The sequence below is a fragment of the Calidris pugnax genome, unplaced genomic scaffold (assembly GCF_001431845.1).
Source record: "Calidris pugnax isolate Ruff unplaced genomic scaffold, ASM143184v1 scaffold14, whole genome shotgun sequence".
Lineage (NCBI taxonomy): Eukaryota > Metazoa > Chordata > Aves > Charadriiformes > Scolopacidae > Calidris > Calidris pugnax.
In genome coordinates, this window is record NW_015090793.1 from 9,265,091 (window position 1) to 9,289,056 (window position 23,966).

At 40.0% G+C, this 23,966-nt stretch overlaps 1 protein-coding gene across 2 annotated transcripts in view; it reads left to right on the forward strand.

Moving 5' to 3' along the window:
* The first annotated feature begins 6,873 nt into the window (after nucleotides 1-6,873).
* The window catches only part of KDM3A (lysine (K)-specific demethylase 3A), a 35,404-nt gene continuing 18,311 nt past the window's right edge, over nucleotides 6,874-23,966 (forward strand). The window contains exons 1-10 of one of the 2 annotated variants that reach the window (XM_014966805.1): nucleotides 6,874-7,028; nucleotides 7,597-7,785; nucleotides 10,383-10,538; nucleotides 13,043-13,153; nucleotides 14,465-14,567; nucleotides 18,223-18,347; nucleotides 18,848-18,920; nucleotides 19,005-19,093; nucleotides 21,295-21,446; nucleotides 22,882-23,453. In XM_014966805.1, coding sequence (XP_014822291.1) covers nucleotides 7,615-7,785; nucleotides 10,383-10,538; nucleotides 13,043-13,153; nucleotides 14,465-14,567; nucleotides 18,223-18,347; nucleotides 18,848-18,920; nucleotides 19,005-19,093; nucleotides 21,295-21,446; nucleotides 22,882-23,453 — 1,552 coding nt within the window. In that variant the 5' untranslated portion in view covers nucleotides 6,874-7,028; nucleotides 7,597-7,614. Of the gene's footprint in view, nucleotides 7,029-7,596; nucleotides 7,786-10,382; nucleotides 10,539-13,042; nucleotides 13,154-14,464; nucleotides 14,568-15,876; nucleotides 15,983-17,294; nucleotides 17,398-18,222; nucleotides 18,348-18,847; nucleotides 18,921-19,004; nucleotides 19,094-21,294; nucleotides 21,447-22,881; nucleotides 23,454-23,966 lie in introns of those variants that run through there. The other variant, XM_014966803.1, reaches the window with a different exon arrangement.

Sequence of the window (23,966 nt, forward strand, 5' to 3'; positions counted from 1 at the left end):
GCAAGGGACCCGTCCCCAGGGCAGTGTGGACACCCAGCTCAGCCCTGCATGCCCCCAGCCCCAGCGTTTTGAGGTCGTCCCAACACAGCCCTCTCCCCCCCCCCCCCCCCCCCCCCTTGGCATTAAGGAGCATAAACACATTAAATTTTAAAAGGAAAAGGAAATTTGAAGATTAAAATAATGTTTAATTAGTAGCTATAACACTCATCATCCTTCAGGTGCACAACACAAAGCAATTCATAAGAATGATTATTGTTAATCCCATCTTAGAGAGAAATGAGGTGAATCAAATTATCTGCCTAATGACACACTTAGCGTTAGATTCCAGATCTTGCTCCCGGTTCTGTGCTCTCCCAACTAGGTCACAGCTACCAAGATGCCATTTTTAAAAATTCCCAGTTCTATATTCACCAGTACCTGGGATCTTAACCTTTCACTTGCTCTTAGCTATACCAAAGCCGGTAGCATTACTTTAGCTTTGTTAACATTGTATCAGCACAGCACGCAGAATTTAAAAAAAAAAAAAAAAGACATTTCTCAGTTGACACAAAAAGATACTGTATTTTTCTATTGGAAACAAAGTTACTACACTATCAAGTAAACAATGTTCTCTGCTAAATATCCATTGCTCCAGTTCAAGGGAGAGTTGGTCAGTGGCAGAGAGAAGAACTAGAGTCAAGAAAGCCAGTGTTCTCTGCGGGGAGTGGAAGGATTTGCAGTGCAGCGAGTGAGAGACAAGCACATACAACGTACCCATCAAGATCACTCTTGAGCACCTTCTTCACAACTAAGTCAAAAGGCTAAACCTCTTTTTAAGCAAATACACATCCAAGAGCAACCAAAGTCCTTGTCCAAATTGCACATACTCGTAACTCACAACAATCCCTACTTCTCTCCATGCTTTGTCACAAACTACATTAAATGACAGAGGTTGAAAGTGTCCCAAATGCTTTCAAGAGAATATACATGGGGTTTTGAAAAATCAAAAGCAGCACTGTGAATTTTGTCCAAACGATCCCAGAAAAGCAAGTAGCAGGCAAGTTCAATACTTGAAAAATTTCTGGAATTGGAAAAATTTTGGATGTAAAGCCAAATAACAAAGAACAATTTTCCTCAGTTCATTAAGTAATGATGTTGCTTAAATTTCACTGTGTAGCTCCACCTAACTTTTAGTGGCTCCTTTGGTACATGGGTAGTAATATCACCAAGACATTCCTGCTGTGCTGCTGGTCTCTAAGACTTGATTAAATTATATACATCAAGATAATATTCATTTGCATTCTTGTATTAAAGAACAATATCCTGAACCCTCTGAATTATTAACTGATATTGTACTAACTCCTGTAGCGAAAGGGGTTTTTTTGGTCCAAAACAGGCCTTCTCCATCTCAAGCAGCCAAGAAAAAACAAAATCAGCACATATTTACTAACCACACTTTATGTCTAACATTTGTTCACGGTTATTCTTTAAAGGTTATTGCATCACTCTATCTATAAATACCTGTTTAACTTTAGAATTAATCTGGAAAACTGAATATTGAATCCCCTGGCAATACTTAACATCCAACTAAATAACTAAATCATTAAATATTAAATTAATAATCAATTAAAATTTAATAGTTGGTACTGATTTATCATCCTGAAAGTCCTCTCATAATTTCCTGTTTCTACAGTTGTGATAGCAAATCTAAGTCCTACTAACTCATAGCTAGCAAAAGAAAAGCAGATTAGTCCCCACTGCAGAGTATGTATGGCAGTGGAAAAGATTAGGTTCAGCATTTCTTAGGGAATTTTTCCATCAGCAAGTAAACTTAACTGCATAGCTTTGTAATGTACTTTGTGTCAAAACACATGCTTCCTGTAGCTTTGGACAGGGAGACAATATTAACTAATGTAAGACATCAATTATTTTATTTTAACTTATGGTAAAGAGATAAGCATGGGAAAAAGAGAAGGAACTAGCCCTGCTAGTCTTGCAAAGCTGATTCATGGGAGGTGTGCTGAGGTAACATGACTGGACCTAAGAAAGGAGTTTATACAGGCTTTTATCTTTCCATACTGTAACTGGAGCCAGACCGAATAGGAGTAGTAACTGATCAACTTTAGCTACTTCAGCAGTAATTAAGCTACGTCAGTTTGGTGCTAGTGAGTAGGAAAGCTTCTGGTAGTTTGTTATCACTCATTCTTTAGCACCCTATCTCAAGACATACTGGAGAAATGAAACTGTTTGTTACCTTCCAAAGCCCTGTTTCTAGTTAGTATAGCTGGTATTTTTGTAGTCTGACCACATGCACTTTCAACTTTAATTACATATCCTTACACCTTCATCATTAATCATTAGAAGATAAAGCACTTCATATTATTTTTCTGTGCTTGGAGAGCCTCCAATGGGGCTTTGATTGAGAACTGAGACCTTTAAATGTTACTACAGTAGAGATTTTAAAAAACAGTATCCATAAGATCTTGCATCAACCGTTGTTTCTTGTAACTGCACACAAACCTGTAGGTGTATCTTGGGTATGTAGGAGGAGAGCCCTGAAAAACAATCTGCGCCCACTTAGCACAGAAAACATCTTCCAAGAATATAGTGCCATGACAATTAATGTTATTGCTAAATTCAAATCTCTTTAACCAAAGCCACTTCTGCTTTTCTCCTAGTGATACTGCATATAAGGAACAGTACTGGTACTTACTTCATGGTGGCTGAAAGGAAGAATTTATTCAAGTGTGTTTTGAAGTTACTGTTTAAAGAGCACCTGTTTGCAGAGATTACTCCTTTCTCAAATAGGAGCTAAAGGCTTACCTATTAGCAGTTCTACCCAGTAGGTAGAGCCGGCTGTAAAAAAATATGTTCAGGGCTCCTTGCAGCCAGAAGAACAGGTTGAAATCTGCTGCTTTGCAGTTTAATCAGCTCTGCATACTTACAGCACTGGTTTGTTTTGCAGGTATTTCGAATGGCATTTTGTTCTTGAGATGTATCTTGTATCTTGAGATAACTATCCAGAGTGAGACAGTTGCCTCTGTGCCACTATCATAGTGCTAGTTTGTTTGAAAGCTATTTCTGAACATTTTGATATTTCCATTGATGCACCGTGTGAATGAGGGTGGGCATACATACACACAATTTTTCTACTAGGCATTAGTTTTGGTGGAGACTGTTGTGAGTGATGATAAAATAATCAGGTAAGAAAAACAAAAGTATTTATTTTTCTGTATTGTATGGTTAAAATCCTGAGAAATACCCTCTAAAACCATGGAACAAATTCAGAGATGTCTATAGTCACAATTTAAAATTTTATATCTTTGTCTTTTTGACCCATGACTTCACTGGTTACCCAAATTTATAACTTTTAAAGCAGCTAGATAACTTAAGAAGTAATTTGGCCCTGATCTAACTTCTTAAAGAAATTGAGAATCCTAGGAATGTGAAGCAAGTAGCTAATTCTCTTCCTTGCTTAAAAATAAACCCAAAAATCTTAAGCTATCTGCCTTCAACTTCTAGCCCCTGAGTTTTGAATACTTCTGCTCTTACAGCACTGAAAGCTTGGTTGCACCCTGAATCCATGATTTTTGTCCATACTCCTCTCAACTTGTATTCTGCCTGCTTCACTATTTTATCTTCTGGTCTCTGTTAAATTGTTTTACTTTACATACATTCAGAATATTGCATTTTGATCATATGACTCAGCATCACTTCCTATATAAGTTCATTTTCAAGGTCATTCATGGACTATGGTACTGTAGCTATCACCCTATACTTGCTCTCCTACTCTTGGCCCTGTAGGCCAATGCCAACTCAGCCACATTAAATTGTAAAACACCTCTCATCAATCTTCATGTTACTCTTTGCATGTGGGAGCTGCTCATTCACAAAACCCACATTGTTGTCTTTCAAATCTCTCCATAAAGCTTTCCTTTATCCTGGTGCTAATTAAAAAAAAAAGATATTACCATTAGGCAACTGGAGTGCTACCAACAGTTTGATCTACTGTATTGGCTAATATTGATTCCTTATTGCATAACATCACTCTTCCTATATGTATTAAACAGCTACCCTTTCAGGAAAAGTATGTTGTGTATGCACAAAAACTAAGGGCTTTAAGAAATGAGGGTTTACCACACCTATATTGTATGATGTGTATGTTGTGCAGCTGCTGTTACAAGAGCCTAATACCTGCAATGAAACAAGCAATTTGGTATTTTCAAATAGAGCTTGCTTTATAAAATAACTTATCATAAATTCCATTTTGTAAGTCTGGTCTATATATTAAATATTTAGATCTGAGAAGTAAACATACCTGTTTTTCCTTTCAGTGCCTGCTAACAAGTATTTCCTTAGGCTACACGCTGATATGTTAGACTCATCTTCTATTATTCACTTTTTGTCTTCCCTGCTGGAAATGCTACATATTGCTAGGTTCATCATGTTGCTAGGAATCACTCAAGAGGCCCTAACGTTGCCAAAGAATTTGGGCTGCCTGATCTCCACGGTGTGAAGTGCACAACTCCCTCATCATGGCACACAAGGAATTTTTTGTGCCTTTTGATTTCATACGTCAATGCGTTTGTCCGAATGCAGCAGTAGACAAGTGGTCAGTGGACAGTCCTGAAGCAAATCAGTGGGAAAAGCTTTAAAAATGCATTTAACTCAAGTTTGGGACTGGCGGCTTCGAGAAAATGGTGGATGAGACCTATACGTGGCAGCAGCATCACACCTGCAGCAAAGGCCCTGCTGCTGTGAGGCTTTCGGTGCTCAGCCATCTCTTGTGATGGGAGGCACCCCAGTGAAAGCATAAACTGAGCACCACTGTTTTCCAGTAAACTGGTAACTCAACAGCTTCTTGCCCTTTGGTACTCTGTTCATTTTCGGTCATCCTCCTCCCACATTCTCTCTCAGGAAAGCCTTGTTGTAGACAATGAGTCTGCACGTCTTGCTAAGCCACTGCAGAACATGATCAGCAAGCTCATTACGATATTCTCAGTTTAACTAGTTGGTTCTCTTATGATCTTGACAACAGTCTTTCATAAGTGCACGTAGGCCTCGCATGAAAGAAATACAAAATCTGAGGTGGGAGAAGACATTGGCCAGCAGATACAACTACATAACCCACCTCAACTACAACTAGAGTTTCTCTAAAGCCTGCCATCCTCCCAAGGAACCTCTAGCGTATGTTGTTTTTTGCTTTTGAACGTCCTCTGCCCCACAGGAACGTGCCACTCCCAGCCGCCCTCAGCCTCCAAGGCGGCCCAACAAGATGGCGGCCACCCCGCCGCCGCCGCACCACCCAACCCCAACTGCGCAGGCGCTCGCGCGGCCCCCGAGCAGGTGCCGGGCCCTTCCCCGTCTGCGCCTGCGCAGGAGGCTGCCCGCAGCGCCCCCGCAGGTGCACCGCGCCGTCTGCGGTTGCGCAGAAGCAGCCCGCAGGTGCCCCCTCCCCCTGTGCTATATCTGAGTACGCCGCGAACCGCACGTATAAGGGGCCGCCTCACGCCTCTTGCTTCCCTCGGATCCCTCCGCTGACTCCAAAGGCCACCCTTATAGCTTAAGGCCCAGCTCGCCTGAGGCAGAAACACGAGCCTGAAGGCACACGGCGGCCTGAAACGTGTTTGGTTTTCTATTGGGCCTCGTCTTTGGGCTCTTCGTGGCTGTGGGCGGGCTGTGGACTCCTTCACGCGAAGCTTTGCGGAGGGATACCCATTTTTTTTTTTTCGCCATCTGCTGAGCAACGGTTTCGAGGCGTGGCCAGCGGGACGGACGAAAGCATAAACTGAGCACCACTGTTTTCCAGTAAACTGGTAACTCAACAGCTTCTTGCCCTTTGGTACTCTGTTCATTTTCGGTCATCCTCCTCCCACATTCTCTCTCTCTCCTTGTTGTAGACAATGAGTCTGCACGTCTTGCTAAGCCACTGCAGAACATGATCAGCAAGCTCATTACGATATTCTCAGTTTAACTAGTTGGTTCTCTTATGATCTTGACAACAGTCTTTCATAAGTGCACGTAGGCCTCGCATGAAAGAAATACAAGATCTGAGGTGGGAGAAGACATTGGCCAGCAGATACAACTACATAACCCACCTCAACTACAACTAGAGTTTCTCTAAAGCCTGCCATCCTCCCAAGGAACCTCTAGCGTATGTTGTTTTTTGCTTTTGAACGTCCTCTGCCCCACAGGAACGTGCCACTCCCAGCCGCCCTCAGCCTCCAAGGCGGCCCAACAAGATGGCGGCCACCCCGCCGCCGCCGCACCACCCAACCCCAACTGCGCAGGCGCTCGCGCGGCCCCCGAGCAGGTGCCGGGCCCTTCCCCGTCTGCGCCTGCGCAGGAGGCTGCCCGCAGCGCCCCCGCAGGTGCACCGCGCCGTCTGCGGTTGCGCAGAAGCAGCCCGCAGGTGCCCCCTCCCCCTGTGCTATATCTGAGTACGCCGCGAACCGCACGTATAAGGGGCCGCCTCACGCCTCTTGCTTCCCTCGGATCCCTCCGCTGACTCCAAAGGCCACCCTTATAGCTTAAGGCCCAGCTCGCCTGAGGCAGAAACACGAGCCTGAAGGCACACGGCGGCCTGAAACGTGTTTGGTTTTCTATTGGGCCTCGTCTTTGGGCTCTTCGTGGCTGTGGGCGGGCTGTGGACTCCTTCACGCGAAGCTTTGCGGAGGGATACCCATTTTTTTTTTTTCGCCATCTGCTGAGCAACGGTTTCGAGGCGTGGCCAGCGGGACGGACACCGCCCCTCAGGGCCAATCGCAGCGGGAGGCTGGCCCCGAGCCCCGCCCCCTTAGCCGGGGAGAACCAATGGGAGCGAGGGACGGGGCGGTTGGGGCCGTCCGCGGGCCGGGGTTCGGGGCGGACGCGCGGGTGAGGGGGTGTGTGCGCGAGCGCGGGGCCGAGTAGTATCGCTGGCTGCGGCGCCGCGGCTGCTGCCGGGGGCGGAGGGGGAAGCGCTGCGTTCGCCGAGCCCGCTGCACGGGCGCCGTGTGACTGCGGGGTGCGCCGGGCTGGGGCCGGTGCCAGAGAGGGGGGAGAAGCAGGTGAGGGACGGGGGCGAGGTTCGAGGGCTGCCCGGGCGGGTAGGAGGGTGGTGTCGGGGAGGCGTCCGGAAGGAGCTCGGCTCGGTCGCCTGTTTCCCTGCCTTCTCTTCAGCTGCCACCTCCCCCCACGCTTCGGCTCCTGGGAGGGAGGGAGGGAACAAAGAGGCGGCGGGGGTCCGGGCTGGAAACGGCTGGGAGCTGCACTGCAGCAGCTTCTGGTGTTTCCTTCCACCCACCCTCAGCGAGGCAATGATTAACAGGAGCGTGGGCAAAGAAGCATCCTGTGGGTGTCGGAGGGCTCGGCTTGAGCCGCTTGAAAAGAAGCGGGGGAGGGAGGGAGGGAGGGGAGGAGGGGGAAGGACGGGGAGAGGAAGGAGGAAGCGGCGCTGCTCCCGCCCGCCTTGGCCCCCGCGGCTCCCTGTGAGGGAAAGCGGGCGGGGGGCGAGCCCGCCGGCGGGGCTGGGAGCGCGGCCTGCCCGCCGACCGCCGCCTGCCTTTGTTGTTCTACATTTTTTTGTTTGTTTCTTTCTTTCTCTCTCTCCTCTTCCCGTCGGTTTCCTCCCTGGAGGCCTCCCGATGAGTTAAAATGGTGCTGAGGCTCGAGGGAAGCTGGTCGCTGCTGGTGGGGAAGAGGTTCCTCAGCCTGTCGGAGGAAGAGGACAGGCCGTGGGACACCAGCCGCATCTTGGAATGGCCCTGGAAGTCTGGCAGGATCCGAGCGGTTTCACACACGGACATATCCAAGCAAGACCTGAAGGTAACTGGGGGCTTTGAAAGAGACCTTCTGAAATGAGAGCCCTTAACCTGTGGGCTAGAAACTTCGTGTGCATGCGTGTGTGTGTATACATACACACATATATATCTGCTGTTGTTGGGGGAGAGGCCTTAGTCAACTTGTCTGCGTAATATGCTTTGAAAACATGTTCACCTCTGGGTAGAGCCCCCAATGTGCTTGTTTTAATGCCAGAAATTACCTCCAATTAATTATAAATGTGCTTTCTTCCACCAGCATTTTGAAAACTTCAGGTTTTTATTGCACCTGCTGTGCCTAGGTTTTATTTCTGTGTATTTCCTAAGTGTAATTTAAGATGATGTCAGTTGTAAACAACTTTTTTCCTCCATAGGTTGTAGTTACTTATGAAACAAAAACACTCTTGTGTTGATGGGATTGATGACTTTTCTTTCTTGATCTTTGAAGTAGCTGGTAACGAACAAGTAATTCTACTTGTGATGTATCAAATTCACATGTGGTGTTGGAGGGTTCTCAGACTCTTCTTGCATGGTGGCCACTTCTTAATGATTTCTAAACATGTAATCAATTATTGCAAGCTTAGTGTAACTTGTTAACTATATAGTTTCAGTGGAAGTCAAGCTACTTTCACAGTTTGACTGTGAAGCTCTTAAGGGGACTATTTGGCAACTGTAGTCAGTAAAACTATTCAACCATGTCTGAGTAATTACTGTAGCATACGAAGTACTTGCGAAGGACAAAACTCCATTATAGTAACGGCATCTTGTTACGTGGTCCTCTTGTTTCTACAAGGGGCTTTGGTGGAAGGCTCTTCTATAACATCAAGGACAGTACCATCTTTCAATCAAAACTGTTTACTTGCCTTTTTTTCTTCTTTTTTTAATGGCAAGAACTTTGTGACCTCAGATTAACTGAAGAAATACCTGCTTCTTGTCAAACAAGAAGAAACCATACGTGTTTGTAACTCTTTCTTGAAAGTGCAAACTTTGGGATTTGTTATGAAGAGTCATGAGTTGTAAGAGGCCGAGCTTGTTGTGAATCTGCGGCAGGGGTGGAGCTTTCTCCATCTTTGGCCAGCGGGGCTGTCCCCATGCCATACTTGGAGTGAGGAGGAGGATGTTGCTGCTGCAGAAAGCTCTTCTTAAGGGCCTTCTCTGGGACTTAAAAGGAGAAGGAGCAGGTGCTGTTGGGGACTTTATTGTGAGCCTTTTAACCGGTTACGGTTCTGCCAGAAGCGATTGACTTAATGCATTCTCCAGAGAAAGTATTAAAGAAGTTGCAAAGTAGACAATTGAGGCACAGAGAACTTTTGTACCAAAACACATGGAATCTCCTTTCCTCTCTCGCAGCTCTGTGGAAGAGTAATGTATAGTTAGACCCAAAATAGTAATAGATTGGGGGGGGAAGTCTCTAAAGGAGTAGAAATATTTAATCTTTTTATATCGTATCAGGAGCAACCTACAAAATAGAAGGGCTGTCAACTACTTTTGAACACATTTTCTCACCTGTATTTTCCTGTGTGGTGTTCACACAATAGACAAAACAAGCCCTTCTGGTTCTTTTACTTGTGTTATTTGCTTATCTCTTTCACTGTTTCCATGAACTTCAAAATGACTAAATTCATTTCTGCACCCATTAGTTTTATGATGCCTGCCTGTGGTAATGCTGTTTCGTGTGCAGGCTCTTACTTGCCTTTCCTCTTAAAAGGAAGCTAAACAAAAGGGAATGTTTCTACAATTCAATCAACTGAGATTTCTGTGTTGTTAGTTATATGCATTTAGACTGAATCACTGTATTTTATGGAAAGAGGGAGTGATTTTTGAGTAGTGTTCTCTATCAAGATACTCTAATTTCTGTATTTAGGCAAAGTCATATTTGTGGTCTTTCCCAACCCTTTGTTGATCTCCCCATGTTGCCTATGAAAAAAGACTAATACCATTCCAAAGAAATTGGTCAAGCCACCACTGTGGTGTTTTTGGTGTGAAGTGACAATTGCTTTTCTCTTGAAAAGTTTGTATAGATGTTTCAGAGATACCAGATAAAACCAGGCAGCAAATGACCACCTTCCCATTATATAATTTGATCACCTTTACTGGCTTAGTGTTATTTGTGAAGTCAATAAATGAACTAAAGTTATTCTTTGGGACTTGTAAAATATTTCTGGAAAAACAGGTTGCTTTTTCAAGTACTCTAGTTTAGGGTTTGTGGAAAATCCATATGCCACTACTGTATACAGTCCTTTAGAGTTTTAGGAGGCTTTTCATGTGTGTGTTTCCTTGATTGTAAACACTGGTGGCAGAGTTAACATATTTTAATTTTCCTTGAGCAGCGGAAGACTTTCTTCAGATGGGAAGGGTGTAGGAATATTAATGTTTTATGTGACAGTAACGATGACAAACTAGTTAACATTGACTATCAGTTACAAAATACTAGGTCAGGTTGGGATGATTTAGTGATTGCTTGATTGTGTGACAGAAAGGCAGTAGTCACGTTTGCATTACAAGTACTTTTTTCTTGAGGAAATTGAGGTTTGTTTATTCTTTTTCATGTTGTATGTGTCTGAATTTTATTAGTCACTCCTTCACTTTGTTTCCTTTTTGTAGATTTGTGTAGAATTTGATGATGAATCATGGGAAAAGAGAAGATGGATGGAAATCTACAGCCATAAAATAAAAGCATTCCTGGTGGAGCAAAAGCTAGTACTGGCTGAAAGAAGATATCAATCTGGTTCTATGCCTGCTGTCCAGTGGCCTGCAATGGCAAGTATACACTTGGGCTAAATCATGCTGTTTCTGCAGTTCCATGTTCTAAGATGGTGTTGTTACAAGTGTCAATTTTGCAAGTACAGCTTCACTCCTCTTATATGTGATCTGAAGGGAAACTAAATCTCTTTGTACAGCTAGAGCTAGGCAGAGCTTGTAAGCGTTTGACATTGGTATATTGTACCTGGAGAGACAGGAATGTATTTTCATGGTTTTGCTTTCCTCTCCAACCGCTGTTCCATACAATGTTATTCCCTCTCCCTTAAGTCTCTTGTTTCTTCCTTCTTTCATGAAATTGCAGCTAAGACTATATAGAAAAAGGGTAAATAATGGGTTTCTAAGGATAGCCTGTATTCTTATCTTGCTTTACTCTGCCTCAAGTACTGTTAATTCTTCAGTGATTCTTTATCTGAGACAAAAATAATTTGTATGTCTCCTGTGTGATGGCAGCTTGGCACAGATAACTTGTGATATTTGGATTTTGTGCATACAAAAATCTGAGCTATGCTGTACAAACCAAAGAGCCAGGCTTTCTGTAACTGCCATGCGTGGCTGGCTAGGCTAATTAGCCAGTAGAGGTGAACAGGGAACACTTCTTAATGCATTCAGCCAGTATAGTTTTACTAGACTACTTTGGATGTTGCTACTCATAAAAATAGCTGTGAAATAAATGAAGATGTAAACTTGCTGAACATGAATTATGCTGAAGTTGTAGTCCATATTTAATAGTCTTTAATTTCTCTAGGTAAAAAGTATACAGTGTAATTCATATTGCTGCACTTTAGCTGAGGTTTTTCTTAAGTAAAGCTAATCTAAGCATATATTTATTGGAAGTTGGGGCAAATAGGACAGGAGGGGAGGTGGAAAGATGAATCCTTAATTTTATTTCCTGACCTGTGCATTATTATCAGCACTTCTACTGGGAGATTTTGCTGATACAACGTTCTGAAAACTTGCTTATTGAAACTTAACTGTTGTCCCTTTCTGAGTATCTGAACAGTTCTTACTGGATACTTGCTTTGCATGTAAAGCTTGCTTCATGGTATGTTTGAAACAGAACTTTGACCAAGAAGGCTTTTTCCTCCCCTTCCCACCGCTCAAGGCTGGAAAGAAGGGATTAAAGGGATGTGTGGATTAATTTATTTAAATCTTGATCGCAACTTACTGATTCAAGTATATGGGAGAGTGTGTTTCTGATAAATGCAATAGCTTTGCAGAACTCTTGTAATGCTCTGCCCTGTCACTCCTGTTTCTCTTGTGATACTGCTCCTTCGCCAATACTGTCCAAACTGAAGTGAAAGCAACAAAGGGAAAGAAAGACTTCGTTTGCTTTATCAGTCCTACAGAAACCCAAATGCATACTCTATCAGAATGATTTTCTATTTTTTTCTTTTAAATGGGGCACAAATGTGCCTTTCGTGTAAGGAGTTATTCTTGCCACTCCTGTTGTTCCAGGATCCTCATACTTACTCAGAGCTGTTACTGCAGGACTAGACAAAATTTAGCCTTGAAAATATTAGGAAGAGTTCAGAAGCTTTTAAAGGAAATTTTTGTTTCTTGTCTGTTCTTAAAGTCTTTGGTAGACCTGAACACAACTTAATCATTCTGCTGCAGCGGTATACCAGCTATGAGGCTATCCAAGTCATCATACACACCTCAACTAAGGCTTTGGTATACTGTTAGTGTTGCGTGAGCTTTGAGAACTTTAATATAAGCCATGCAGCAGACCTTCATTGAGAACAAGTCATAGGAGGAGCAGCTGAAGGAACTGGGGTTGTTTAGCCTGGAGAAAAGGAGGCTGAGCAGGAGATTTTATGATTCTCTACAACTACCTGAAAGGAGGTTGTAGCAAGGTGGAGGTCAGTCTCTTCTCCCAAGTAACAGACGGTAGGACAAGAGGAAATGGCCTCAAGTTGCACCAGGGGAGGTTTAGGAGGAATATTAGGAGAAATTTCTTCACTGAAAGGGTTATCAAACATTGGAACAGGCTGCCCAAGGAAGTTGCCATCCCTGGAGGTATTTAAAAGATGCATAGATATAGTGCTGAGGGACATGGTTTAGTGGTAGCTTGGCAGTGCTAGGTTAATGGTTGAACTTGATTGGTCTTAAAGATCTCATCCAACCAAAATAATTCTATGATTTGCTAATTATTCCCCTAGACTACCAGAAGGAAAGTTTTTCAATAACGTATCCACAATTAGAATTTTTAATATTAGTAAATTCTTTATATTGAGATGAACGATCAATTGTTGATGACAGCCACCTGAACAGAATTCCTGACTGGTTCTACTAAATGAAATTAATTTCAAGAATAGTCTGGTAACTCCTCTATTAGGCATGTATTAGAAGTTTTACTAGAAATGTGCTTTGTTTCAAGTGTTGCATGTAGATGTGGTATCTTAACAGAGAAATAGATGCAAAACTAAAATATTTTTTTAAATGCAAATGAGGACTGATGAGATCTTACTCTGTTTCTAAGAAAATGTTTATCACTTTTCTAGACTTACAAATCGTTAGTGGACAAAGCTGGTTTGGGACCAATGGTTTCAGTACGCTATCTCGGTGAAGAGAAATGTGTTTTTCTTTCCAAAGACCTTTTGACACCCATTCAGGTAAACTTGTATGGCATTATAAAGATGGAAGAGAAATCTTTTGTCTTGGTATTTAAGATATGTCAAGCTAATATATTCTAAATGAGAACTTAAAATGGGAGAAACTTAGAGTGGGTATGTATTGTCATAACTCATAAATACCAGTTCTGAATATAATGTATGTATTGATTAAAAACCTCCTGAAGCTGAGATGGATTGAAACGATTGCCCCATGTGACTAGTCAGGCATTTTGAAGAATAGCATCTGCTAATGATAAAGGATTTAACCTTTTCAGGAAACTACTCTTAAGGCCTCTAAATGGTTTGAATAAAATTAGTGATAGCTGTCCCATGTTGCCATGTTGAGGCTGCTAGTAGTGCCATCATTAGTGTTCTCTTTTGACTTGTTAATAATCAGCAAATAGACCACTCCTCTTGAGAAACTAACAAAATAATCACTTAAAGCTAAATTTGAGTTGTAGATTGCTGTCTTGCCTGCACTGTCTGAACAACAGAGTAAAGATTTCTTTATGTAGAAGCCTTATCCCAGTACTGTAATGGAGAAGATTACTTTTCTGACTTCCTGAATAACTGTTTCTTGTCTACTAGCTCTTCAGCCTTTGCTGATTACTAGTACCAGAGCAGTGCCTAAAAAAACCAACCAAAAAAACAAACAAAAAACCCACCCCCAAACCCACTTTTATTAACACTCCAAGCCATTGGTAAAAACTTGCTCTTAACTTTTAATTTCAGAATCAATTCTAAATGTTGTCAAGCAGCTTGTTTTAGATAACAATCAGAGGACCCCCTCCAAAATATAAATACATGATGCTGAATAACTATGAATGATTTAGAAGTAGGTGACTCGGTTTTCACGCATAGAAACATTTTATAATGGTGCCTTGAGATGGACTGGATCCTGGTAGTATCATAAATAGAAACAGAGAACTTAAAAATGTTTGCATTTACATCTTCTGAGGACTACTTATATGTTGCTGCTTCTGAGAACTTAAAATCCTAAATTAAAAAATCGATGGTTCAATTAAAATTAGTGCTCATTAGCAATGTGGTGAAACAAAGCCAGATTGTTTTCAGAACAGTATTAAAGTGGACCTGGAGAGCTCACTTTAGTCTAGCTTGCAGATAATTGATCCAGATTAGTATTTAGGAAATGATGTCTGCCTCAAATACAATATCCTCAGAGCTGAAAGAACAGAATCATGAGAAACTTGTATGAATTTCTGCTATCTTGTTTCTAGATATTATGGGATTTTGTTAATCAAAAACATTATCCTTCATACCAACTTTTATATTTTTTTTCCCCCTAAATAGGATATGGACAGTTCCAAGCTTTCTCTTAAGGATGATCAAAATGTTAATGAAGAAATTCAGGCTTTGGTAAAGAAACACCTAGACGAAACACGCTTGGTACAAGGTATAAGCCTACTCTGTAGTGAAAAACTCTGACAATAAATACCCAAGTTAAAAGGGAAATCTTAGCAGTGATGGTGTAAATTACAGTAATCTGATTCAGGGATATAAACCTTGTTAAAATACTGATTCCACTTTTGCAGCAATGAATGCAAAATGTGAAGGATTATAGAGATTTAAGTTTCAGATACTTCCTTTGTAAGAGTTGAGTACATAATTTAGGCACATATGGCCTGGCACTTATGAAAGAGATATCAAATCTGTAGCAATTATCATTGAGATTATTTGGAGTTGTTTGTTTCGGGTAGCTTGATCTTTTTTTTCAGTCTGCTGTTTGTTTATAAAAATTTCCACAGTTTTATATAGAGACTACTTTTTCAGTCAAGTAAAAATTGTTACTTTTAGATTTACTAGATTCAGCTAGATCAACTAGATTCTACTAGGGTTCATACAAACAGATTTGGAGGTGTATGCTTGCATATGCAAGAAATGCCTAACTTTAATGGAAAGGTAAATACTGCAACTTAAGAGTTGTCACTTCCAGTACTGTAAAGAGGAAAACTTCATATCTAATCATTGAATCTTCATTTCCATGTCTACTGATCTGCCTTAGGAGATTTTATGATTCTCTACAACTACCTGAAAGGAGGTTGTAGCAAGGTGGAGGTCAGTCTCTTCTCCCAAGTAACAGACAGTAGGACAAGAGGAAATGGCCTCAAGTTGCACCAGGGGAGGTTTAGGAGGAATATTAGGAGAAATTTCTTCACTGAAAGGGTTATCAAACATTGGAACAGGCTGCCCAAGGAAGTTGCCATCCCTGGAGGTATTTAAAAGATGCATAGATATAGTGCTGAGGGACATGGTTTAGTGGTAGCTTGGCAGTGCTAGGTTAATGGTTGAACTTGATTGGTCTTAAAGATCTCATCCAACCAAAATAATTCTATGATTTGCTAATTATTCCCCTAGACTACCAGAAGGAAAGTTTTTCAATAACGTATCCACAATTAGAACTTTTAATATTAGTAAATTCTTTATATTGAGATGAACGATCAATTGTTGATGACAGCCACCTGAACAGAATTCCTGACTGGTTCTACTAAATGAAATTAATTTCAAGAATAGTCTGGTAACTCCTCTATTAGGCATGTATTAGAAGTTTTACTAGAAATGTGCTTTGTTTCAAGTGTTGCATGTAGATGTGGTATCTTAACAGAGAAATAGATGCAAAACTAAAATATTTTTTTAAATGCAAATGAGGACTGATGAGATCTTACTCTGTTTCTAAGAAAATGTTTATCACTTTTCTAGACTTACAAATCGTTAGTGGACAAAGCTGGTTTGGGACCAATGGTTTCAGTACGCTATCTCGGTGAAGAGAAATGTGTTTTTCTTTCCAAAGACCTTTTGACACCCATTCAGGTAAACTTGTATGGCATTATAAAGATGGAAGAGAAATCTTTTGTCTTGGTATTTAAGATATGTCAAGCTAATATATTCTAAATGAGAACTTAAAATGGGAGAAACTTAGAGTGGGTATGTATTGTCATAACTCATAAATACCAGTTCTGAATATAATGTATGTATTGATTAAAAACCTCCTGAAGCTGAGATGGATTGAAACGATTGCCCCATGTGACTAGTCAGGCATTTTGAAGAATAGCATCTGCTAATGATAAAGGATTTAACCTTTTCAGGAAACTACTCTTAAGGCCTCTAAATGGTTTGAATAAAATTAGTGATAGCTGTCCCATGTTGCCATGTTGAGGCTGCTAGTAGTGCCATCATTAGTGTTCTCTTTTGACTTGTTAATAATCAGCAAATAGACCACTCCTCTTGAGAAACTAACAAAATAATCACTTAAAGCTAAATTTGAGTTGTAGATTGCTGTCTTGCCTGCACTGTCTGAACAACAGAGTAAAGATTTCTTTATGTAGAAGCCTTATCCCAGTACTGTAATGGAGAAGATTACTTTTCTGACTTCCTGAATAACTGTTTCTTGTCTACTAGCTCTTCAGCCTTTGCTGATTACTAGTACCAGAGCAGTGCCTAAAAAAACCAACCAAAAAAACAAACAAAAAACCCACCCCCAAACCCACTTTTATTAACACTCCAAGCCATTGGTAAAAACTTGCTCTTAACTTTTAATTTCAGAATCAATTCTAAATGTTGTCAAGCAGCTTGTTTTAGATAACAATCAGAGGACCCCCTCCAAAATATAAATACATGATGCTGAATAACTATGAATGATTTAGAAGTAGGTGACTCGGTTTTCACGCATAGAAACATTTTATAATGGTGCCTTGAGATGGACTGGATCCTGGTAGTATCATAAATAGAAACAGAGAACTTAAAAATGTTTGCATTTACATCTTCTGAGGACTACTTATATGTTGCTGCTTCTGAGAACTTAAAATCCTAAATTAAAAAATCGATGGTTCAATTAAAATTAGTGCTCATTAGCAATGTGGTGAAACAAAGCCAGATTGTTTTCAGAACAGTATTAAAGTGGACCTGGAGAGCTCACTTTAGTCTAGCTTGCAGATAATTGATCCAGATTAGTATTTAGGAAATGATGTCTGCCTCAAATACAATATCCTCAGAGCTGAAAGAACAGAATCATGAGAAACTTGTATGAATTTCTGCTATCTTGTTTCTAGATATTATGGGATTTTGTTAATCAAAAACATTATCCTTCATACCAACTTTTATATTTTTTTTCCCCCCTAAATAGGATATGGACAGTTCCAAGCTTTCTCTTAAGGATGATCAAAATGTTAATGAAGAAATTCAGGCTTTGGTAAAGAAACACCTAGACGAAACACGCTTGGTACAAGGTATAAGCCTACTCTGTAGTGAAAAACTCTGACAATAAATACCCAAGTTAAAAGGGAAATCTTAGCAGTGATGGTGTAAATTACAGTAATCTGATTCAGGGATATAAACCTTGTTAAAATACTGATTCCACTTTTGCAGCAATGAATGCAAAATGTGAAGGATTATAGAGATTTAAGTTTCAGATACTTCCTTTGTAAGAGTTGAGTACATAATTTAGGCACATATGGCCTGGCACTTATGAAAGAGATATCAAATCTGTAGCAATTATCATTGAGATTATTTGGAGTTGTTTGTTTCGGGTAGCTTGATCTTTTTTTTCAGTCTGCTGTTTGTTTATAAAAATTTCCACAGTTTTATATAGAGACTACTTTTTCAGTCAAGTAAAAATTGTTACTTTTAGATTTACTAGATTCAGCTAGATCAACTAGATTCTACTAGGGTTCATACAAACAGATTTGGAGGTGTATGCTTGCATATGCAAGAAATGCCTAACTTTAATGGAAAGGTAAATACTGCAACTTAAGAGTTGTCACTTCCAGTACTGTAAAGAGGAAAACTTCATATCTAATCATTGAATCTTCATTTCCATGTCTACTGATCTGCCTTACTATCTGGAATCTGGAGGTCAGTCTGGACTCTGCTACGTCTGAACCTCCAAAAAACTTAATTGAACTATTCCAGGAAGGAAGTAGCTGGAACATAGTTTTATTGTGGGGTGTTTTTTTCCCCTCCTCAGCTATGTGAAAGTTTGTAACTGTGATGATCTTTATGCTCCCTTTTTTGTAAGCTCTCTTTATTGTTTGGGTTTTTTTCCAATTTATAAGGTGGAAAAAATATCATTGGTTCAAAAATCAGAATTTATAGCCTGGATCCGTCTACTCAGTGGTTCACAGCAGTTGTTGTCAATGGTAATCCAGCTACAAGAACTCTAGAGGTCAACTGTCAGGAGGTAAGAACCAGTTGCTGCAGTTTACAACCAGAGATGGGGAATGGGTGAGAACTTGTATTTATATCCCCACCAGCACCATTTTTAATTCTGTCCTTGCTGCAATAACCTTAAAAAATATGGGGATCAGTGTCAGGCAGAATAATCTCTTCCTCCAAAGTGTTTCTGTGTGCTGCTGAAAGAATTATCAAATAAGAAATGGCCTTCTCTGCAAAATGAGGGAGACCGTACATTTTCCTCACTCTTCATACAAAAATTCTAGACACTTGTTTCTTTGCTTTCTATGCTGCGTAGGCAGTGCTCTGAAACACCAGTTTATGTGTGTGTTTGCATGCAGAGACTCTTGTCATAACAATATATTGTTAATTTCAGCTTGGTATTCAAAGAACCTAGAATTTAAATGTCTAAGCTTAGTCTATACTGCAACATCTAAGATAAATGTATTCAAATAGTAACTTTCACCTCTCTAAATGGCCACTTCTGTGGTTTTGTTCCTTTCCAAGATCCCAGCTTTAAAAACTCTTGATCCAGAATTAATTCACGTTGAAATCATATATGACAACAATGGAAAATGTGGTAAGAGCTATTCTTGTTTGTTCTTCGAGTGCTAAGTAGCATATCTGTGATGAATATACTGATTTTGGTCACCTTCTTTTCCAGATAAATCCAAAAGAATTGGGGGCACAAAAAGGAAGTCTTCTGAGAATAGTGGAGGTGTTGATGCTAAACACATAAAATCTTCTCCTGAGGTAATGTCTTACTATGTTATATATGACTGTTACATAATGGTTATGTCAATTCATAGAACAGTCTTGAATAAGGATTAGATAGGAAAGTGGAATAATAAATATAATCCCTAGGAGGGTGTGTTGAGTTCTTTGAAACTTGTCTAGGCATGGGTAAGCCATCTTGCCTTATGATAATTGGAGAAGTTACTGAGCCTTGAAGGCTGTTTTTTTTTATTAGCTGTGCTTTTTGCCCCTTCCTGCTTAGGGGTTAGCTTGCCTGGTCATGTATTCTGTAATGGGTGAAAACACAAACAGTTCTGAAGTTTATAACCTTTGCTTTACGTGTTCTTTTTTTAACTATTTTGTACTTGAATACAATACCTTCAGCTATGCTTGCATGCTTTGAGGATTTAAACTATGCAAGAGCGGTATGGAAGAGTGTTGTTTCAGCACAAGAAAGGGAATATGACTACTTTTCTAGTACTTCCGTGTATATATTTATTTCTTTTGCGAGTGCCCTGCCAACTGTCACTGAGATTTAAGAAAACTCTCTGAAACTGTTGTCAAAAAATAATCTGGGTAACTTAAATATAGAAATGCAAATGAAAAATAATGGCTTGGCTAAAGAACAATAAATAAAACTTACCCTATAATTTTGCCCCAGTGTTTCAGACCAAAATTTGCATTTTAGGCACGAGTGGCCATCTGGAAGCTCTAGAGTGGTGGGAGGGTGGGGGTTTTGTTTCATTTTTTTTGGCTTCATGTTCTTGGCTTCTCTGCAGTCAGTCCTGTGCCGAGTCAATTACGTAGGTCTGGCTGATAGTCTAATGACTGCTAGAAATCTTTAATGGCTTCACAAAGATACAGCATGAAGTAGCAAGTACAGGATAAATCACTTTCCATTGACTAATAGTATCTTGTATTTAAGAGTATGCAGCAAATCAGCATGAAGTAATGTGTACATTGCAGTCATGCTCTGCTAGTGTTGTTTCTACAGCTTGTGCTTGAGTACCTTTAGCATCTTTCAGGTGCTCAATTTGTCAGTCTGTAGCTTTCTGCATATTCAGCCATTGAGCAGCCTGCTTGAGACACACAAAGCTGGTCTTTATATCATATTCCAAGTGTCTTGCAGAAGAGTTATGAGCTGAATTCATAGCTTGTTTTTCCTTAAAGTAGTGAAGTTATTTACTTCAAATTTTCTAGCCTGCCTTCCTGTGAAGGACTGGATCTTTTAGCACTTGTACTCTTTGGGAAATGTCTTGCAACTTCTTTCTCAAAATGGTTACAAATGAGTGTACTTCCTAATAAGAAAAACAGATGCTCTGTTTCTCTGATTTTTGGTGGATGTGAGTATACGGGAGTGATAAGCTGAAACCGTATATCTTTTTTTTAGTATGGGATAGTATTCTGATTCCTAATATGGAGTTAATTCATTCCAGTAGTTTTTTAGAGCTTGTCTTGATGCCTAACAGCTGTGTTAGACCAAAGCAGAAAGGAAATATTTTTGAGTTGATGGTAACAAGTCTGTAGTATAACTTCCAGCAGTAAGTTGAGCATGTGGGAGTGGAATATGAATGATAGAGTTGAGGAAGGAGCTCCACAGAAAACTACGGGGGGTTTTTTTGTTGTTTTTTTTTTTTTTAAAGGCACTTGCTAATTTGGTAGGTCTGTTGTATTCCTAAAAATTGTGGATTTATGAGGCTGGCAGTTCAATCAGCACAGGATTTCTTTACTTAGCTCTTTCTAGAATCCCAGTACAAACATTTTTTCGCTACAAGGAAGTTCACATCTACATTTTTGGTTAGTGTTGTCAGACTAACTTCACAGTTTTGATTTTCTCTGGGATTTTTCAGGTAAGGTGTGAAAGCTATTTTTGAATTCTGATTACTGCGATTATTTTAGAAACATCATTACACTGGTAGTTATGAACAGCAGATCTTTCTATCCTCCTTTCCACCTTCTTCATATACCTTCCTTCCCAAAACCCCACAATTTTTTGTTAATTGGGGGAAAATGAATTTAAACAAGCAGTGTTTCATGGAACCTATAAGGTATAAAAGGATATTGTGAAGTCTTTCCATCTTACGGACTGAGTGAGTAATGGTCTTCAACAAGCTTTATTAAACAAGATGGGAAGGGCATTAATGTCCTTTTCTTTTTAAGCTGAACCTTGCAAAGCAGTATTTCTGTTATCCTCCTAACTATTAAAATCTCCCTTGCAGGTTTCTCCCAGTCAGGGACATGTGCAGTCAGTACCAACAGTGTTGGGTGAAGCGCTGCTGGGTTGTACTCCTGCTAATAAAGACCAAAGGCACCAAGGCCTGCCTCTGCCAGCAAACTCACCACCCAATCTTGGTGCAGAAACTCCTCAGGGGTAAGGAATAAGATTATGCTTATGCAAACTTTCTTTCCTCCAAAAATAACTCCAATTCTTAGCAAAACAAACTCAGAGGTTTGTTTTTTAAAGAACTGTAAAGTAATTAGTAAAGAACTGTAGTAACTAGTCTTCTGTAATATTGCATGGAAAAGTGTTGTCCTGGATACATAATTTGCCTGGTTTTGCCATATTATTTTATATTTGAGGTAGTTGCCCTTCAATATCATGAGCCAATGCTACTGCTTCATTGTACCCACCTGTAAACTGATGGGTTATACATAGGTGTGGTGCCTACTTTTTGTCATGCATTTCACCCCTGCCCTCAAGGAAAAGAAACGTGTTCAGGCAGGTGTCCTGCATACTAGCTTCTTGCAGACCAAGTATAGGTCCACAATTATATTTCTGTTGAACACTAGTGGCTTAAAACTTCTTTGTTACCTGTAGGAGGCTAGAAAATGTGTCTGAAACCTTCTAGTAATAAATTTCTCACTGCAAACTTTCCTTGAACAAATCTGAGCCGATACTGCGTTTTCATTATACAACTTGCTCTAGAAGTAGTGTTGTGAAACACTACTGTGTGAAGGCATTTTTCAATCAGATAAATGTCTTGAAAATTCAAATTTCTGTGTCAGCTGTGACAGGAGGAAAGGCAATCAGGGGACTGAAATAAAGGGTATGTTTTATGCAATTATCTGACCATAGCAAGTATGGGAACTGTATTGTACCATGTAACACTTTTCCTGAGTATAAATTGCAGCTCCATCCTAGCTTGCATAATTTGAAGGTTAGTATGTTGTACTTCTGCTCCCAATTCTGTCACAAAAATGAAAGTATATGGTAGAAGTAGTGTGACAGGAAAACTCAAATTTTGTGTATTAGCTTTAAAGGAAGTGCTATAGTGTTTTTCCCCCACTTAGTTTTGTGTATATATCTTGCAAGATAAATGTGGAAAATACTATTTTTTTTCTCTTTGAGCTTTTTGTGAGTGAGCAGTTTTACTGTCTTCAGTATAGACTTCTAGTGCCAGCCAGAAGCTCCTTGAGTATTAGAATCGTCTCACACAGACACGCAAGTGAAATGCATTTGGTTATACAATTGTTGCATGAAGAAAATGAGAAAGTAACTGTTTAAATGTAAGAGAGGGTAGTGGAGTAGCTGCAGTACCTAAACTTGTGTGTGCCTACATGTGTGTACAGACTTACTGGTCTAACTCTTAAAAAAAAAAAATATCAAAACCAACCCTAAATGAAAAGAAAACCCTTAAAACCAGAAACCTATTTAACCTCACAAAAAATTTAAAATCTTGGAACATCAGGATTCAAAGCACGTGATTAAATGTCTTCTTTCAAGCTTTAAATGTGACTAGATAGAGGAGCTGATGCCCCAATTTGACAGTTTTCTTTGTCTAATTGTTGTGTGTTGTGTGTTTCAGCACATGTAGACGAAGCTTACCGGAAACTCATCCTTCTTGTCTTAATACTGGAATTAAGCCATTGAAGGAAGAACTGATGCCCTTTCCTAAAGTGAGGTTTATACCTAAAGAACAAACGCAAAATCCTAATGATCAAAATGGTAACTATAACTCTTTGACAACCTCAAGATCTTTGTCTTCGACTGATTCAGCCAATGAAAAAGGAACCAACCTGAAAAATATAAATGAACCTCTTATCAAGCCCACAACAAACTTTCCAAAGGAGTGTGTTTCTGTAAAACAGTGTCAACACCTTAACTCTTCCATAGCAATACCCAGAGTCAGTAGTACTCTTGAACTGCAGCGGACTTTAGATTGTAGACCCTCAACCTCAGATGCTCATCTTCTCTCTTTTACTGAGTCTGGAGTTAAATCACAAAGCAATTGCAACAGCCAGAACAGCCACAAAGGAAACAAGATTGATGAACTTATGGATGTGGAATTTTTTATAAGAAGAAATTCGAATGAGGGTCTTTATGACAGAAATGAAAACGAAAGCTTTTGGACTGCAAGTGCCAAGGTCCAGGATAATAGTAAGTATTTTTAAAACTTCCTGTTATTTGAAGGTCCTTGTATTTTCTGTGTAACTACATGTAAGTTGATCCTTTGTAACACACAGAATTAGTAATTTAAATGGTGTGAGTGATTTGGAATTTGAGTCATTTGTGGGTTCCTTTACAAGGGGAATGCAATGAACTTGATAAAGTCCTTTTGTGATAAAGGAAAAGGACTAATCATTAATTTCTAGAACTAAATTGTTACAAAACATATGCCAGAGCATAATGACAAAATGGATTACAAAAATGAGGTTCTGTCTGGAATGGAAATGCTGATGGTGTAATGAGAATGCTTTTTATTTTTTAGCAGTGGCTCTAAATTTTGTAAGCAAGGTGAGAGACGGAAGTTGTTCTCAACAAACTTTTGTTCAAGAGGGGAATTTAATAACTGTTCTGAAAACAAAACAAAAATCAAGAACCACTCAACCCCAAAACAACTGACCTTGTTTCTAAGTTTTCTGTGGCTCAGTTCCCCTTGGTGAGCTCTTG